General features: G+C 45.6%; 1 protein-coding gene and 1 pseudogene across 1 annotated transcript in view; one reads left to right on the top strand and one right to left on the bottom strand.

Annotated features, from left to right (window-relative positions):
* LOC132479221 (multidrug and toxin extrusion protein 2-like) overlaps positions 1-2,985 on the bottom strand; it is a 46,232-nt gene extending 43,247 nt beyond the window's left edge. Inside the window, exons 1-3 of the mRNA XM_060082784.1 lie at positions 2,976-2,985; positions 366-631; positions 61-162 (exon numbers count right to left, since the gene is read on the bottom strand). Of these exons, the coding sequence (XP_059938767.1) occupies positions 61-162; positions 366-631; positions 2,976-2,985 (378 nt within the window). The remainder of the gene's footprint in view (positions 1-60; positions 163-365; positions 632-2,975) is intronic.
* Positions 2,986-17,279: 14,294 nt separating this feature from the next.
* On the top strand, positions 17,280-17,909 carry LOC132478913 (receptor-binding cancer antigen expressed on SiSo cells-like; annotated as a pseudogene).
* Positions 17,910-19,585: the final 1,676 nt, after the last annotated feature.

The raw sequence follows: 19,585 nt of genomic DNA, 5'->3' as shown, positions 1-19,585 counted from the left end.
TTTCCAAGTCTTCAGCCCCCCCCCACACACAAAAAAGAAGAAAAGAATGTAAAAACCTACCGAGACAGCAAGTGTAACCGCATCCAGCTCGACCTTGCCCAGGTGTCCGCAGAATACGGAGCTGACGAGGCTGATGAGAAAGATGAGCAGCTGCGCGAGGAACTGGGGTGAGGAAAGCGAAGGACAGCGCATTACACCGACCCTCCCGCCCGAGACAGCGCGGGACGGCACTGGTCCACCGGCCGGACCGCGGGGGACGGGGGGGGTCCTCGGGGAGAGGGACCACGGGATGAGGGACCGCGGGGGACGGGGGGGACCGCAGGGAGAGGGACCGCGGGGAGGGCGGCAAGGGGCCGCGCACTCACCACTGGGCCCGCGAGCGCCTCCAGCTCCGCCATCTCGCGCCCCACGTCGGGCGGCAGCGCGCCCCGCAGAGGCCGCAGGCATTTGCGCCAGCCGGGGGTCCCGGGCCTCTGGGCGCCGTCGCGGGCGGACGAGGGGCTCTCGGCAGCGGGCGGCACAGGGGCGGCGGGGGGTCTCCATGCCATCGCGGGAGGCGCTCGGCGGCGGGCGCGCCCGCTTCGGGAGTGCGCGGGAGGCGGCGGGGGCGGTGGGCCGGGGAAGGTAGGGGCTGGGTGGGCGGGGCGGCGGGCGGTGGCGGGATTGGCGGTGGGGAGGCCCCGCCCCGCCCGCTACCGCCGCCGACCCGGCCCCCGCCTTCCGTGGCCCACGGGACTCAGGGGAGGGGCGGCCTTGGTGGGGGGGGGCGCGGAAGGGGCAGGTGGGAACAGTGCAGGAGGGCCGAGTTAGCCTTCGCTGGTTTCCGGGTGGTGTCTCCCCCCAGACTGGGTCAAAGAATTTACTCCCCGGGGTGTTGCGCTCCCAGCCGCCCGCAATTTGCAGCGGGTAGGACGAGCCCCCGTGCCCGGTGGGGAGGGAACGAAAAGCCGGGACGGGGGCTTTGCTGGGGCTCCACCGCGAGGGCCACCTTGGGTGCAGCCTTCGTCTTGGTCCCTGGAAGGTGACCCTCCACTTAACTGACCCAAGAGGAATGAAGCGCTGAGGGTGGAGATGCCTTAGGGAATACCTCCACCTCCCCGCGCCGAAATCTGCCCTGGGGTGTTTTTCACTCAAAGGAGCTACCTTTTCTCATTTTTTCCATTATCTGTTCGCCACGCCTAGCAGTTTGTATCCACCCCAGAACGCAGCGTGCTTAGTAGGTAGGAAGGCTTGCTAAGCTAACAGCTGGAGCTAGCCCGGCAAGGCGGCAGGCAAGAATGACCCCTTAATCCAAGGCCGCTGTTGACTCGCCCTCCCACCCGCTAAGAGGAGTTAGCAGTGATTGGATTTTCACAGCTTCAAAGACTTTCCCAATAATTGCCAAGGCCAAGGAGAAGAGCGCATTCATTAAAACCTCATCTTTTTGAGATGGGGCCGCACAAAACCTTCTGGATATACCGCGTCTCTGCCACTAAAAGCCTGCAGCTTTTTTAAGACGAGGAAAGGCCCAAACAAGACGAACAGGGCCTGCCCAGGACCCCATCCTCCCCTCTCCTAGAACACTCTTTTCATTTTTGTTGCCTTCCAACTTTATCAACCCTTCCTTCTATCAAAATAGGAAAGGGTCTGATTTTTCCCTCCAGTTTGCCTGGATTAGCTCTTCAAAGCCTGTATTTCTCTCTATGGGATGCCCACCACTCAGAAACAAAGTGCTGGTGCTTCATGCCTCCCTGCGCCTGCAAACATGTCAATCCAAACCCGTGTTAAGAGAGGCCCTTGACAGGAAGCATGCTAATTGATGCCACCTGACTCCTTTCTTCTTGGTAATCTGTCTTCTCCCCTTTTAAGTTTGTTAAGCATGCCTATTACCCTTGGTACCAAATGAATATTAACAAATGTCGTTTCCCGCTGAATAATAATCTAAGGGAAGATACATTGTAAAATGTATTTTAAATAATTCACATAGTAAGAATCCTTAAGTCCTTGGTGTATGGGTTTGTATCTAAAAAAAAAACAGTAAGCAGAAGAAATATACAAAGCCATACATAGATGCATCTGGTACACAGTGGTCTTTGGTTGACATGGTGGTGGATGTAATCTTCCAGACGTTGTTTTGGACTAGCATGTACTTTCTCCCTTCCTTCCTTTTCTTCATCAGAAAATATATCTTGGAACTCTCAGTTCTTGACCTCCATGGGCACAGCTGAATAACGTTAACTGAAAACGAACTGCCACCTTTAGGCCAATGAATTTTTGTTGGTAAGGTCAGAAGCATCCCTTGGCCTACTCTCTCTCTCCCTCCCTCTCTCCCTCTCTCCCTCTCTCCATCTCTCTCTCTGTGTCTCGCCACATCACTGAATTCTGATATAGACTCTCACTAAAATCCCCACCAGCAAGATGACAATGACCCCAAAAAGCAGAAGCCCTCGCCACAGCACCAGCTCTCTCCCAGACAATTTCCACGCGGCCCTTGGATGAATCTCAAGACCCTTTTCCTGGCATGTCTGCTGATCCGACTGAATCTCCTCTTTTTTCTTTCTTTTTTTTTTTTTTTTTTTTTTTTTTTTTTTGCGGTACGCGGGTCTCTCACTGTTGTAGCCTCTCTCGCTGCGGAGCACAGGCTCCGGACGCACAGGCCCAGCGGCCATGGCTCACAGGCCCAGCCGCTCCGCGGCATGTGGGATCTTCCCGGACCGGGGCACGAACCCGTTTCCCCTGCATCGGCAGGTGGACTCTCAACCACTGCGCCACCAGGGAAGCCCCTCCTCTTTTTTTTCAACATCTCTTATCCACATTGCTCCATGGTTTCCAGGGCCTGCTGGAGATGAAAAGGGACTCAGTGCCTTAAAAGGGTGTTTTTCTTCTGTATAAAAGGAGATGCGTGTATGAACTACTAGCTGGGAGAATGGTAATTCAAGAAGCAGTTGCTACCATGGAGATAAAAGGAAATCCTATGTCAGGTGCTGTCCACTCACCCACAGACATGGACTGGATCCCGCTGCGGTCAGCTGGGGTCCTCAGGGGCTCTGCCCCACCAAGTAATGCAACAAATAAGGTAGCTCTTTAGGTTAAGAGTCTTCGGGGAAATGTTCAAGGGGCCAGCACTCATCGAATTAGCATCTCAGAAAGAGAATAAGGCCAGTGGAGGAGAAAGATGACCTGAGAGATGATTCAAGGCCGTTCACAGCACTGGGGAGAGATGCGAGTCTTCCCACCAGAGGGCCTGCTAAGTACCAGGCAAGATAGTGACCCAGACCTAGATTTAGTCTCAGGATGCCTCAGAAGAGTAACAATAAGGAAAATACCCGAAATGCTTGCATCAGTACTGAATTGATCACCTGCAGCTTTTAATGATCTGTAGCAGTGTGTCCGTGTCTGCAATTAAAGAAAACAAACTGGGCCTCCCTGGTGGCGCAAGTGGTTGAGAGTCCGCCTGCCGATGCAGGGGATACGGGTTCGTGCCCCGGTCTGGGAGGATCCCATATGCCGCGGAGCGGCTGGGCCCGTGAGTCATGGCCGCTGAGCCTGCGCGTCCGGAGCCTGCGCGTCCGGAGCCTGTGCTCCGCAACGGGGGAGGCCACAGCAGTGAGAGGCCCGCATACCGCAAAAAAAAAAAAAAAAAAAAAGCAAACAAACTTCGGAGGCTTCCCTCGTGGCGCAGTGGTTGGAAATCCACCTGCCAATGTAAGGGACACAGGTTCGAGCCCTGGCCCAGGAAGATCCCACATGGCGGCGGAGCAACTAAGCCCATGCGCCACAACTACTGAGCCTGCGCTCTAGAGCTCGCGTGCCACAACTACAGAGCCCACGTGCCACACTACTGAAGCCCATGCGCCTAGAGCCCGTGCTCCACAACAAGAGAAGCCACCACAATGAGAAGCCCACGCACTGCAACGAAGAGTAGCCCCCACTCGCCGTAACTAGAGAAAGCCCACGCACAGCAACAAAGACCCAACGCAGCCAAAAATAAAAACTAAAAAAAAAGCAAACAGACTTCAACTGTTTACCTGAAATCAGGTGTTCCTGATCATTTGTTTCTGAGACATTATTGCCCTATTTAAGTGGGAGCTCAGTGCAGCAAATCTAGTTGTGAACACCTAGACAGGCCTGTCCCCAGAGCAGGGGCAGCTGTGTCATATACCTGGGCCAAGTGGGTCCTGGGAGAGAGCAGCAGTCCTGTCCTGGACCACATTTCGTTTCAGACTGGCATGTACCTGAGCCTAGAAAATGAGACAAGTCAATCCACAGACTTCACCACAGTGCTCATCAAACACTTGCTTAATTCCCCAGTGGAGCCATTTTCTTTAACTGATGTGTAACATGGGAGCCTCTCTAGTTAACAAGTACAGGATCATCTTTTGTAATGATTGACGTGGGGTCAGTGGGTGGGGAAGGTTGGATGGAAAAAAGATGATGGCACGTCGGGGACCGGGATCCTGTAGAATTCTCCCTTCCTCGTCCTTTGCCTCTTTTCTCCATCACCTATCTGACACCCTACACTGACCCTAGGAAGTTTACAGACAAAGATGCCCACAGGTATCTTAATGAAACACTGGGAGACATAAAAACAGGATAAATATCAGGATAAATGTGATGGCATTCCACCTTTCTCTCCATGTCTAAAGCTTGTCCTGAAATTGGCTTTTCAGGAACAGAAGTGGAAGTTTAGCATAGGACCCAGGCAAGAAAAGAGACCCCTGTTTTTCTATCTGATGAATAAACAAAGGGGAATAAAGCTAGGGTCACCAGCCCTTCACATCTGAATTAAGTCCAGTTAAAACAATGACATATACTCAATATTTTGTATAAGGGAAAAGAATCTGAAAAAGAATACACACACACACACACACACACACCATATATATATATATATATATATATATATATACACACACACACACACATATATGGTGGGTGTGTGTGTATATATATGTGTATAACTAAATCACTGTGCTGTACACCTGAAACTAACACAACATTGTAAATCAACTATAATAAAATAAAACAACAATGACAAAAAAGTAGCATTTATAATAAAAGAGAAAAGAACCTTCCAAAATAAGGGAGAGAGAGGTAAAACTGGATCTGTGTGTTTTTCAGGAGAGGACAGCAACGAGCGTAGTTACCTGCTGACAGGCTTTTTTCCAATTTAGCCGGGCAATAAAGCCTAGAAAACACACAGCCTGAGAGACAGCACAGATGATGATCCCTAACCACAGACCTGGAAGTGGAAATATTTAATAGAGGTTAATTCAGTGGAAAAACAGCCGCCCTGGGGTGTGTTTCTCCTAAGTACTTCTGAGAATCTGTTTTCATGGCTGAGGTGGAGCCCATGGTGAGCCAGAAACCTCCACCCTGCTCTCCCAGTTAGTTTCCAGAAGGTTCCAGGAAGCCCAGAAACCCCTGAGGCCACCTTCCAGGTTTCTGGATCTCAGAACAAACATTCAGAGGCTATTTTTGGCCATAACATTTGGCTTTAAGAAAACTGCCAGGGCTTCCCTGGTGGCGCAGTGGTTGAGAATCTGCCTGCTAATGCAGGGGACACGGGTTCGAGCCCTGGTCTGGGAAGATCCTACATGCCACGGAGCAACTAGGCCCGTGAGCCACAACTACTGAGCCTGCGTGTCTGGAGCCTGTGCTCCGCAACAAGAGAAGCCACGATAGTGAGAGGCCCGCGCACCGCGATGAAGAGTGGTCCCCACTTGCCACACTAGAGAAAGCCCTCGCACAGAAATTAAGACCCAGCACAGCCAAAAATAAATAAATTAATTAATTAATTTTAAAAAAAGAAAGAAAACTGCCAATTATAAGGAAATACTCAAAGACAAACTATTGATACTTGCTAACAGTACTTCCAAACTACTATGCCCCATTTTACTCACCAAAGGGGACTGCAGATGTTGGGAGTCCCCTGGCGGTCCAGGGGACTCTGCAGTCTTTCACTGCCAAGGGCCTGGGTTCAATCCCTGGTCGGGGAACTAAGGTCCCACGAGCCGCATGGCATGTCCCCCCACCCCCAAAAAATGCACGTGTCGCCAGCCCTGTAAAGGACTGATGCTCCCTCCCTCAGAACTTCATGCAAGACTTGACTTGCTCTGACTTCAGTAGATCCCAGGGCAGGATTATCCCCAGAGAGGTGACTACACAGGAGTGGCTGAGTGGGAGTGGAGGATGGGAGAAGCCTCGCCGGTCTCAAAGTACCGTAAAAACTCCGCCCCATTAACCCGCACAGGACCCAGAGGGAGACCCCAGGTGACGAGAGTTCTTTTGGCCAAGAGTGAACCCACAGCAGAATCAGAAACTCCAAGCTGGGAGAGCCTGAATATACACGTGAACAGTGGTCACAGTGCTCAGACTATATACAAAAATAGAACTCTGACCCACAATCTAAAGCAACCTGCCCAGAAAGCCAACCCCTTACCTATAATAAACAACCCAGGAGCCAGCCTATGTCAGACTCATGAGAGGCCAGATCCCTATCTCCAGGGATAATCCAAGAAGCTAAATAATTACTTCTGCAATAATTGACCCAAAATGTCCAAGCCTCCATCAGTAACTGACAGCTTCCCTAATTTTTGTCCCTGTTTCCAACTCAGGACCAGCCAGAGAAAGGCAGACATGGCCCCTGACCAAGCACACAGGACACCCCACTTCCAGTCAGCCAGCCTCCAGCACCCCCAGGCCAGCAGCCTCCGGCAGGGCAGCACTGAGCCTCCCCTCTGTCCCGCCATGAATCCTTCCTTCTCCTCAACCCACCTTGGAGTCTCTGACAGATTCCAGTGCTAGTGGCTGACACACACCCCCAACACACACACACACACACACACACACAGCTGGGCATGAAGAGCCTCTGCTGGTCCCCTTTGGTTGGTCTGCATTTTTGTTCACACCTTCTAGTTCCTTCCTCCACACCAGCCAAACTCAGTTGGAAGCCAGAGGGCAAGGGTCACGGTGACCAGTGCATAGAGGCATCACATGGGAAGGTCATACACTGGGTCAGACACAGAGGGGGCTGTGAACGTTGACGTCACAAATGGGAGACCCAGGAGAGATGTCACGTTAGGACGGGGTCAGGGACAACAGGTCACACCTGTGACATATGGAAGTCACCCACGGGGTCACGCAGGGGCCTCCAGAGGAGCCCTCATCTGCTCCACCTGTCCCCACACAAGCCACCGCCAGGGGCCTCCCATCCCAGAGCCTAGACACAGATGTCAGAAGTTTTGTTCTAGAAACGTCTTCTCTGCCTGTGCCCCTCAGGTGCCCGGGTCCCTTAGTCCCTGAGGCTTTTTACTGTCTGCACTTCCCGCCTGCCCAACACCCTGTCATTAAAAACTGTCCACGCCCAAGTGTCCTTGGGAAGGTCTTCCTGTGTCCTACAGCATCCATCCGGGTGAATAACTTTTTTTGGATGAGACAGTATATTCACTTTGTGGCAAAAAATCAAAACATCATAAAAATGCGTGTGAAGCATTTGGTTCCCACCTTTGCCCTCTCTGACCTTATTCCTTCTAACTAGTTGTTGGTGTCTTTTATAAAAACTATCAGTTTTCCATACATTACTTTCGTATTTCACTATCTAACTGATGTCTTTTGCTTTCAGTAATTTTTCAGCCATTTTAGGTCCTTCAGTTATGCAATCACATCTTCTGTAAATAATGACAGTAGTTTTATCTGCTCCTTTGCAATGTTTATACTTTTTTTTAAAAAAATTAATTTATTTATTTATTTTTGGCTGTGTTGGGTCCTCGTTTCTGTGCGAGGGCTTTCTCTAGTTGTGGCAAGCCGGAGCCACTCTTAATTGCGGTGTGTGGGCCTCTCACTGTCGTGGCCTCTCTTGTTAAGGAGCACAGGCTCCAGACGTGCAGGCTCAGTAGTTGTGGCTCACGGGCCCAGTTGCTCTGCGGCATGTGGCATCTTCCCAGACCAGCGCTCAAACCTGCGTTCCCTGCATTGGCAGGGAGATTCTCAACCACTGCACCACCGGGGAAGCCCTATACTTTTTTTAAAAATTGTCTAAGTGTATGCTTGCTTTTGTCTTTGACCTAAGAAGTTACTTAGAACTGTTTTCTTTTTTTTTTTTCTGGCTGAGCCACGCTGCTTGTGGAATCTTAGTTCCCGGAACCAGGGGCCACTGGCAGTGACAGTACCAAGTCCTAACTACTGGACCACCAGGGAACTCCCAGAAGTGTTTTTAAATACCCTAATTTTGGTAAGCTTTTTCTGACTGATTTCTAGCTTCATCGTAATTGGCTCAGAGAAAATGACCTGAGTAATATATATGCTTTGAAATTTGTTGAGATTTAGTTTATAATCTAGAAGGTGATCACATTTTTATAAAATGTTCCGTGTGGCTCAAGAACGTTGCTCTCTAATTATTGTATGCAGAGTTCTATGTCCATTTGATCAACATTGTTAATTTTATTATTCAAAATTTTATATCTTTTTTTGAATTTTTGAATTTTATTTTATTTATTTTTTTATACAGCAGGTTCTTATTATTTATCTATTTTATACATATTAGTGTATACATGTCAATTCCAATCTCCCAATTCATCCCACCACCACACCACCCCGCCGCCACTTTCCCTGCTTGGTGTCCATACATTTGTTCTCTACACCTGTGTCTATATTTCTGCCCTGCAAACAGGTTCACCTGTACCATTTTTCTAGGTTCCACATTTATGCATTAATATACGATATTTGTTTTTCTCTTTCTTTCTTCACTCTGTATGACAGTCTCTAGATCCATCCACGTCTCTACAAACGACCCAATTTCTTTCACTTTTATGGCTGAGTAATATTCTATCGTATATATGTACCATATCTTCTTTATCCATTTGTCTGTCGATGGGCATTTAGGTTGCTTCCATGACCTGGCTATTGTAAATAGAGCTGCAATGAACATTGGGGGTGCATGTGTCTTTTTGAATTATGGTTTTCTTTGGGTATAGGCCCAGTAGTGGGATTGCTGGGTCGTATGGTAGTTCTATTTTTAGTTTTTTAAGGAACCTCCATACTGTTCTCCATAGTGGCTGTATCAAATTACATTCCCACCAACAGTGCAAGAGGGTTCCCTTTTCTCCACACCCTCTCCAGCATTTGTTTGTAGATTTTCTGATGTTGCCCATTCTAACCAGTATGAGGTGATACCTCATTGTAGTTTTGATTTGCATTTCTCTAATAACTAGTGATGTTGAGCAGATTTTCATGTCCTTCTTGGCCATCTGTATGTCTTCTTTGGAGAAATGTCCATTTAGGTCTTCTGCCCAGTTTTTTTTTTTTTTTTTTTTTGCGGTACACGGGCCTCTCACTGTTGTGGCCTCTCCCGTTGTGGAGCACAGGCTCCGGACGCGCAGGCTCAGCGGCCACGGCTCACGGGCCCAACCACAGCACGGCATGTGGGATCTTCCCGGACCGGGGCACGAACCCGTGTCCCGTGTATCGGCAGGCGGACTCTCAACCACTGCGCCACCAGGGAAGCCCTTCTGCCCATTTTTTGATTGGGTTGTTTATTTTTTTTAATATTGAGCTGCATGAGCTGTTTATATACTTTGGAGATTAATCCTTTGTCCACTGATTTGTTTGTAAATATTTTCTCCCATTCTGAGGGTTGCCTTTTCGTCTTGATTGTAGTTTCCTTTGCTTTGCAAAAGCTTTTAAGTTTCATTAGGTCCCATTTGTTTATTTTTGTTTTTCTTTCCATTACTCTAGGAGGTGGATCAAAAAAGATCTTGCTGTGATTTATGTCAAAGAGTGTTCTTCCTATGTTTTCCTCTAAGAGTTTTATAGTGTCCGGTCTTACATTTAGGTCTCGAATCCATTTTTAGTTTATTTTTGTGTATGATGTTAGGGAGGGTTCTAATTTCATTCTTTTACATGTAGCTGTCCAGTTTTCCCAGCACCACTTACTGAAGAGACTGTCTTTTCTCCACTGTATATTCTTGCCTCCTCCATCATAGATTAGTTGACCATAGGTGCGTGGGCTTATCTCTGGGCTTTCTATGCTGTTCCACTGATCTATATTTCTGTTTTTATGCCAGTACCATACTGCCTTGATTACTATAGGCTTGTAGTATAGTCTGAAGTCAGGGAGTCTGATTCCTCCAGCTCCATTTTTTTCCCTTAAGGCTGCCTTGGCTATTCGGGGTCTTTTGTTTCTCCATACAAATTTTAAGATTTTTTGTTCTAGTTCTGTAAAAAATGCCACTGGTAATTTGATAGGGATTGCATTGAATCTGTAGATTGCTTTCGGTTGTATAGTCATTTTCACAATATTGATTCTTCCAATCCAAGAACATGGTATATCGCTCCATCTCTTTGTGTCATCCTTGATTTCTTTCATCAGGGTCTTACAGTTTTCTGAGTACAGGTCTTTTACCTCCTTAAGTAGGTTTATTCCTAGGTATTTTATTCTTTTTGTTGCAATGGCGAATGGGATTGTTTCCTTAATTTCTCTTTCTGATCTTTCGTTGTTAGTGTATAGGAATGCAAGAGGTTTCTGTGCATTAATTTTCTATCCTGCAACCTTACCAAATTCATTGATTAGCTCTAGTAGTTTTCTAGTGGCATCTTTAGGATTCTCTATGTATAGTATCATGTCATCTGCAAACAGTGACAGTTTTACTTCTTCTTTTCCAATTTGTATTCCTTTTATTTCTTTTTCTTCTCTGATTACCATGGCTAGGACTTCCAAAACTATGTTGAATAATAGTGGTGAGAGTGGACATCCTTGTCTTGTTCCTGATCTTAGAGGAAATGCTTTCAGTTTTTCACCATTGAGAATGATGTTTGCTGTGGGTTTGTCGTATATGGCCTTTATTATGTTGAGGTAGGTTCCCTCTATGCCCACTTTCTGAAGAGTTTTTATCATAAATGGGTGTTGAATTTTGTCAAAGGCTTTTTCTGCATCTATTGAGATGATCATATGGTTTTCATTCTTCAATTTGTTAATATGGTGTGTCACATTGATTGATTTGCATACATTGAAGAATCCTTGCATCCCTGGGATGAATCTCACTTGATCATGGTGTATGATCCTTTTAATGTGTTGCTGGATTCTGTTTGCTAGTATTTTGTTGAGGATTTTTGCATCTATATTCATCAGGGATATTGGTCTGTAATTTTCTTTTTTTGTAGTATATTTGTCTGTTTTGGTATCAAGGTGATGGTGGCCTCATAGAATGAGTTTGGGAGTGTTCCTTCCTCTGCAATTTTTTTGGAAGAGATTGAGAAGGATGGATGTTAGCTCTTCTCTAAATGTTTGATACAATTCACCTGTGAAGTCATCTGGTCCTGGACTTTTGTTTGTTGGAAGATTTTTAATTACAGTTTCAATTTCCTTACTTGTGATTTGTCTGTTCATATTTTCTATTTCTTCCTGGTTCAGTCTTGGAAGTTTATACCTTTCTAAAAATTTGTCCATTTCTTCCAGGTTGTCCATTTTATTGGCATAGAGTTGCTTGTAGTAGTCTCTTACGATGCTTTGTATTTCTGCGGTATCCATTGTAACTTCTTTTTCATTTCTAATTTTATTGATTTGAGTCCTCTCCCTCTTTTTCTTTATGAGACTGCTAAAGTTTTATCAAGTTTGTTTATCTTCTCACAGAACCAGCTTTTAGTTTTATTGATCTTTGCTATTGTTTTCTTTGTTTCTATTTCATTTATTTCTGCTCTGATCTTTATGATTTCTTTCCTTCTGCTAACTTTGGGTTTTGTTTGTTCTTTCTCTAGTTCCTTTAGGTGTAAGGTTAGATTGTTTATTTGAGATGTTTCCTCTTTCTTGAGGTAGGCTTGTATTGCTATAAACTTCCCTCTTAGAACTGCATCCCATAGGTTTTGGATCATCGTGTTTTCATTGTAATTTGTCTCTAGGTATTTTTTGATTTCTTCAGTGATCTCTTGGTTATTTAGTAATGAATTGTTTAGCCTCCATGTGTTTGTGTTTTTTATGTTTTTTCCCCTGTAATTGATTTCTAATCTCATAGCGTTGTGGTCGGAAAAAATGCTTGATATGATTTCAATTTTCTTAAACTTACCGAGGCTTGATTTGTGACTCAAGATGTGATCTATCCTGGAGAATGTTCCATGTGCACTTGAGAAGAAAGTGTAATCTGTTGGTTTTGGATGGAACATCCTATAAACATCAATTAAATCTATCTGGTCTATTGTGTCATTTAAAGCTTGTGTTTCCTTATTAATTTTCTGTCTGGATGATCTGTCCATTGGTGTAAGTGAGGTGTTAAAGTCCCCCACTATTACTGTGCTACTGTCGATTTCCTCTTTTATAGCTGTTAGCAGTTGCCTTATGTATTGAGGTGCTCCTATGTTGGGTACATATATAATTGTTATATCTTTTTCTTGGATTGATCCCTTGATCATTATGTAGTGTGCTTCCTTGTCTCTTGTAACATTCTTTATTTTAAAGTCTATTTTATCTGATGTGAGTATTGCTGCTCCAGCTTTCTTTTGATTTCCACTTGCATGCAATATCTTTTTCCATCCTCTCACTTTGTCTGTATGTGTCCTAGGTCTGAAATGGGTCTCTTGCAGACAGCATATATATGGGTCTTGTTTTTGTATCCATTCAGCGAGCCTGTGTCTTTTGGTTGGAGAATTTAATCCATTCATGTTTAAGGTAATTATCAATATGTATGTTTCTATTACCATTTTCTTAATTGTTATGGGTTTGTTTTTGTAGGTTCTTTTCTTCTCTTGTGTTTCCCACTTAGAGAAGTTCCCTTAGCATTTATTGTAGAGCTGGTTTGGTGGTGCTGAATTCTCTTAGCTTTTCCTTGTCTGTAAAGCTTTTGATTTCTGCATCAAATCTGAATGAGATCCTCGTCAGGTAGAGTAATCTTGGTTGTAGGTTCTTCCCTTTCACCACTTTCAATATATCATGCCACTCCCTTCTGGCTTGTAGAGTTTCTGCTGAGAAATCAGCTGTTAACCTTATGGGAACTCCCTTGTATGTTATTTGTCATTTTTCCCTTGTTGCTTTCAATAATTTTTCTTTGTCCTTAATTTTTGTCAGTTTGATTACTATGTGTCTCAGCATGTTTCTCCTTGGGTTTATCCTGCCTGGGGCTCTCTGAACTTCCTGGACTTGGGTGGCTACTATTTCCTTTCCCATATTAGGGAGGTTTTCTACTATAATCTCTTCAAATATTTTCTTGGGTCCTTTCTCTCTCTCTTCTCCTTCTGGGACCACTATAATGCGAATGTTGTTGTGTTTAATGTTGTCCCAGAGGTCTCTTAGGCTATCTTCATTTCTTTTCATTCTTTTTTCTTTATTCTGTTCCGTGGCAGTGAATTCCATCATTCTGTCTTCCAGGTCACTTATCTGTTCTTCTGCCTCAGTTATTCTGCTATTGATTCCTTCTAGTGTATTATTCATTTCAGTTATTGTATTGTTCATCTCTGTTTGTTCTTTAATTCTTCTAGGTCTTTGTTAAACTTTTCTTGCATCTTCTTGATCTTTGCCTCCATTCTTTTTCCGAGGTCCTAGATCATCTTCACTAACCTTATTCTGAATTCTTTTTCTGCAAGGTTGCCTATCTCCACTTCATTTAGTTGTTTTTCTGGGGTTTTATCTTGTTCCTTCATCTGGTACAAAGTCCTCTGCCTTTCCATTTTATTTATCTGTGAATGTGGTTTTCCTTCCACAGGCTGCAGAATTGTAGTTCTTCTTGCTTCTGCTGTCTGCCCTCTGGTGGATGAAGCTATCTAAGAGGCTTGTGCAAGCTTCCTGATGGGAGGCACTGGTGGTGGGTAGAGCTGGGTGTTGCTCTGGTGGGCAGAGCTCAGTGAAACTTTAATCTGCTTGTCTGCTGATGGGTGGGGCTGGGTTCCCTCCCTGTTCGTTGTTTGGCCTGAGGCGACCCAGCACTGGAGTCTACCCGGCTCTTTGGTGGGGCTAATGGCGGACTCTGGGAGGGCTCACTCCAAGGAGTACTTCCCAGAACTTCTGCTGCCAGTGTCCTTGTCCCCACGGTGAGCCACAGCCACCCCCCGCCTCTGCAGGAAACCCTCCAACACTAGCAGGTAGGTCTGGTTCAGTCTCCCCTGGGGTCACAACTCCTTCCCCTGGGTCCTGATGCGCACACTACTTTGTGTGTGCCCTCCAAGAGTGGAGTCTCTGTTTCCCCCAATCCTGTCAAAATCCTGCAGTCAAATCCTGCTAGCCTTCAAAGTCTGATTCTCTAGGAATTCCTCCTCCTGTGGCCAGACCCCCAGGTTGGGAAGCCTGACATGTGGCTCAGAACCTTCACTCCAGTGGGTGGTCTTCTGTGGTATATGTGTTCTCCAGTTTATGAGTCACCAACACAGCAGTTATGGGACTTGATTTTATTGTGATTGCGCCCCTCCTACCGTCTCATTGCAGCTTCTCCTTTGTCTTTGGATGTGGGATATCTTTTTTGGTGCGTTCCAGTGTCTTCCTGTTGATGATTGTTCAGCAGTTAGTTGTGATTCCGGTGCTCTCGCAAGAGGGGGTGAGCGCACGTCTTTCTACTCTGCCATCTTGAACCAATCTCCCCAAATCTTTTTTTTTTTTTTTTTTTTTTTTGCGGTACGCGGGCCTCTCACTGTTGTGGCCTCTCCCGTTGCGGAGCACAGGCTCCGGACGCGCAGGCTCAGCGACCATGGCTCACGGGCCCAACCGCTCCGCGGCATGTGGGATCTTCCCAGACCTGGGCACGAACCCGTGTCCCCTGCATCGGCAGGCGGACTCTCAACCACTGCGCCACCAGGGAAGCCCCTCCCCAAATCTTTAACTAACATTTTGCGCCACCAGGGAAGCCCCGCTATTGTTTCTTTATGGTCTCGGCTTTTAGCTCTACCCAGTGTTTTTCATTTTCTTTGGTCCTAGTCCTTGCCTCCCAGACCATTGTCTTGGGTCATTTTCCTTCTTCCTGAATTACATCCTTCACATAGTCCTTTAGGGAGGGATGCTGGTGGTTTCATTTACTTGAAAATATCTCTGTTCTTGAAAGATAATTTCCCAAGTATATAATTGTAGGTTGGAAGTTACTTTCTTTCAGTAGTTTGGAATTATTATGCACTTTTCCTGGCTTCCATCGTTGCTGCTGAGAACTCTGCTTCAGTCTAAGTGTTAGTTATTTTTTTAAAAATAATCCTTTTTTCCCCCTCTAGTTGTTTTTAAAATCCTTACTTTCTCTATTGTGCATTTCTTTTTTTTTTTTTGCAGCATGCGGGCCTCTCACTGTTGTGGCCTCTCCCATTGCGGAGCACAGGCTCTGGACGTGCAGGCTCAGCGGCCATGGCTCACGGGCCCAGCCGCTCCACGGCATGTGGGATCCTCCCGGACCGGGGCACGAACCCGCGTCCCCTGCATCGGCAGGCGGACGCTCTACCACTGCGCCACCAGGGAAGGGAAGCCCCTATTGTGCATTTCTTTATGCAGTATATAGGTATTCTCTCTTGATTTATTTTCTTTTAAAATATATTATGAGGGCTTCCCTGGTGGTGCAGTGGTTAAGAATCTGCCTGCCGATGCAGGGGACACGGGTTCGAGCACTGGGAAGATCCCACATGCCACGGAGCAACTAAGCCCATGCACCACAACTACTGAGCCTGCGCTCTAGAGCCCATGAGCCACAACTACTGGAGCCCGTGCAGCGCAACAAGAGAAGCCACCACAATGAGAAGCCTGTGCACCACAACGAAGAGTAGCCCCCATTCGCCACAACTAGAGAAAAGCCCGCGCGCAGCAACAAAGACCCAACGCAGCCAAAAATAAATAAATAAAATAATAATTTTTAAAAAAGAAAGCAAGCCTAGGTTTGAAAAAATAAAATAAAATATATTATGAGCACATTTTGCCTGGGACTTTATATGCTAAAACTAGATGGACTGTTTTTTTTTTTTTTTTTTTTTTTTTTTTTTTTTTTTGCGGTATGCGGGCCTCTCACTGTTGCGGCCTCTCCCGTTGCGGAGCACAGGCTCCGGACGCGCAGGCCCAGCGGCCATGGCTCACGGGCCCAGCCGCTCCGCGGCATATGGGATCCTCCCAGACCGGGGCACGAACCCGTATCCCCTGCATCGGCAGGCGGACTCTCAACCACTGCGCCACCAGGGAGGCCCGGACTGTTTTTTTTTGTTTGTTTTTTTAATTGGAGTATAGTTTCTTTACAATGTTGTGTTAGTTTCTACTGTACAGCAAAGTGAATCAGCTGGACAGATACATATATTCCCTCTTTTTTGGATTTCCTTCCCATTTAGGTCACTGCAGAGCACTGAGTAGAGTTCCCTGCACTATACAGTAGTTTCTCATTAGTTATCTATTTTATACTTAGTAGTATCAATAGTGTATGTATGTTGGGACTTCCCTGGTGGCACAGTGGTTAAGAATCCGTCTGCAAATGCTGGGGACATGGGTTCGAGCCCTGGTCTGGAAAGATCCCACATGCCGTGGAGCAACTGGGCCCGTGCACCACAACTACTGAGCCTACATGCCTAGAGCCCGCTCACCACAATGAAGAGTAACCCCCTCTCACCACAACTGGAGAAAGCCCGCATGAAGCAACAAAGACAAAACCCAGCCCAAAATAAAGAAATTAAATTAATTTTAAAAAATAGTGTATATATGTCAATCCCCATCTCCCAATTCATCCCCCGCCCTCCAGAAGGCCTGTTTTGAGGATGTATTTTTTTCAGAGAGAGTTTACTTCTGCCAGCACGCTGGGGGCCCTACTGACTGGGGAATTATCCATTAACTTCTTGACTTGGAGATTTTGGACTATGCCTGTAGAGTGAACGCCGACCTGAAACTCATGTTTCAAAAAGTTAGATCTCATGAACTTCTAACCAGATTTAATAAATATTAATGTCTTGGCTACTTTCATTAAAAAATTTTTTTAAAGTAGAATCTTCTCCCATCCCCTCTTCCTCCTCATTCCCTGGGTGGGAACCACTCTCCCAGAGCTGGTGTGTGTAATTCTGATGCACAGTCCAACATGGATACATATTAAGTATGTATCCATTAACATGTATAGTATGTGTTTACATTCTTTGTGTGTTTAAAGTTTTTGTGCAGAGGGGGAGGGGCAGGCCTTGCTCCTTCCCAGGCAGATTTTTCCAAAATCCAAATCCCAGCCCACTAGGCACCCACTTGGAGCAATTGAGAGCGTTTCACCAAACGCCGTGCATATGGCATCAGACTGTGTAAACTGAAAAACGCTCCTGTCATTTTTCGCACCTGTACAGTGGGTATGATTTTTTTTTTTCTCATCAGTCAATTTCAGGTTTTGATTCCCACCATGGCCATCACACAGTTTCGGTTATTTAAAGTCTGTACCTGCCTAGCAACAGTAGTTTCATTCCTGAAGAGATTAATATGCAGATCTGGCAGAGAATGGAAATTAAGTGGAGACTAAATAACTTTCCCAGCTACAGTTGATTATTCATCAGTTGCTAAACAGACAGATGTTGAAGAGTGGACTTCTTGAGATGCAGATACACCCACAAGTGTAAAGAGTAAAGGAAGGAATAGGAACGTGTAACACAACAAAATGCTTTAGAAAAACTGGAACCTGACTATTTTAAGGACATGACACCAACTTTAAGGAAAACTCAGAAAATCATTATTAAGAAGAGAGAACCATTAAATTTCGGCATCCCAGATGGTAGCACAGGTTTCTCTAATAGACTAGCAGCTACACAAGATATGCCTTTTATTCACCAATCTCCTGAATTAGGTGACATGGATACCTGGCAGGAAAATACCAATGCATAGGAAGAAGACGATGTGGCAAGCCGAAGTTCTGAGGCAGCAGAAGATAGCAGACAGAGAAAAGAGAGCAGCAGAACAACAAAGGAAGAAAACGGAAAAGGAAGCACAGTGGCTAATGAAGAAGAAACAAAACAAAATTGGTGTGAAACTTTCATAACAAATGTTTTTCAGACGTCATGGTGCCAGTGGGAGAAATAAGAGCTCCATAACCCAAGCAACATTCTCATGGAGCTAAGAGTATTTTCAGAATACAGATACACTGCTTGACTTTAAGGCATTCATCGGGCCACCCAGGATGCCAGGAATCTCTCAAAGTCCCTTGAACTCTTAGTGATTGAGACTCAAAGAACAAAAAAGACTTATGAGACAATATTTCCTTCAACATGTTCCATCTGTACGACAATTGTTTGCTGTAGAGAAATGATTACAAATGGCATATATCAGTACCTTTTCAAGCTGGTGTTTCTAGCTTAATAAATGGGTGTAAATAATTTTATGGTGGGAAACAACTCTGTCTATAATGATTTCCTTCAATGTGCATAATGATAAAATGAATTACTTTAAATATTCTTTTGTTTACATGATTACCTGACCTAAATCAGACAAACCTTTAACTTCTCATTTTTGTTGTTAGAAGCTGGTGTTGGCATACATTTCCTCTAACTTGAACTGGCATTGTTCATGTCTGATACAACATTAAGGAATTTGGTAATTTTGGTTTTCAAGAAAATGACATTAAATGCAATCATTTTATTTATCACAAAAAAATAAACTTTGTGCAACTTGCTTTTTTTTTCAGAGAAAAAATTTTATTTTATTTAGTAATTCGTTTTCTGTTGTTTTTAATTTACGAGAATTTTAAAAGAAAATAAATACAATAGTGCTGCATACATTTGATATTCTATTAAAAATTTAAAAATCATGTTAATTTTTTCTTTCATGCACAGCTCATGTACTCACACCTGACGGTAATAACGTACAGAAATTTCACTGACAATATGCAATAAAAATTATTCAAAGTGGCATAGCAAATCATTTTGAGAATCACCTTCACCGTGTTTTCTAGTAACCTCCGTAAGATTAGCTCCTGTAACCAGATCATTCTGTGTCTGTCTTTCCGTGTTCCTTTCTCTTCTGAAGGCAAGGGGAATTGAACAACTGTGGGGGAAGAGTGGGTCCTGGGGGGTTTCCTCTTTTTGCAGGAACCCAGAAGAGTCTTTTTACATCGTTATTTACAAAAGTAGCGGCTGGTCCCTTTGGACCTAATCCCTCAATTCTTCCAACCTGACGTACGTGTTCACCCATGCTCCCTGCACCCTCACCGTCCCCTTCAAGGAACCCCTTGACATGTTTTTCCTTTCCACGTGTGACTTCTCTGAATGCACAGGTGTACGCCCGGAGTCAGCAACAGAGACATTCATGGCTCAATGGATAGGGGAGCTTACACGTCTAAAGCAAGGCCCTGGAGCGACACCCCACGGTGGGCTGCAAACTGCAGGCAGGACATGGTGGTAGCCTTGGCTCCCAAGGGGAAGGGGAGCGGGCCCTTTCTAGGGGGAATTACATCAGGTGGCCTCATTTGTTACCAGGGAAACCAGTGGAGGGGCCCTTATGGTAAGCTGTCACCAGCTGGGTCCTGGGCATAGGGGTAGGTGAAACAGGCCCTGGCCGGGCAGGGGAACATGCAGACAGCAAGGGAAGAGCCATCTTGCGTGGCCTGGCCATACAGCTCCTGAGACCCCTGATTTTCTGCAGGTCCCCTCAGCAGATCTGCGCCTAGTTTGCAGCCACAGATACTAACACCGGAGGCTTAAGGGTTTCCTGGCATTTAAG

This window comes from Mesoplodon densirostris, chromosome 18 (genome assembly GCF_025265405.1).
Source record: "Mesoplodon densirostris isolate mMesDen1 chromosome 18, mMesDen1 primary haplotype, whole genome shotgun sequence".
Lineage (NCBI taxonomy): Eukaryota > Metazoa > Chordata > Mammalia > Artiodactyla > Ziphiidae > Mesoplodon > Mesoplodon densirostris.
This window is presented reverse-complemented; position numbering and strand designations above follow the sequence as displayed.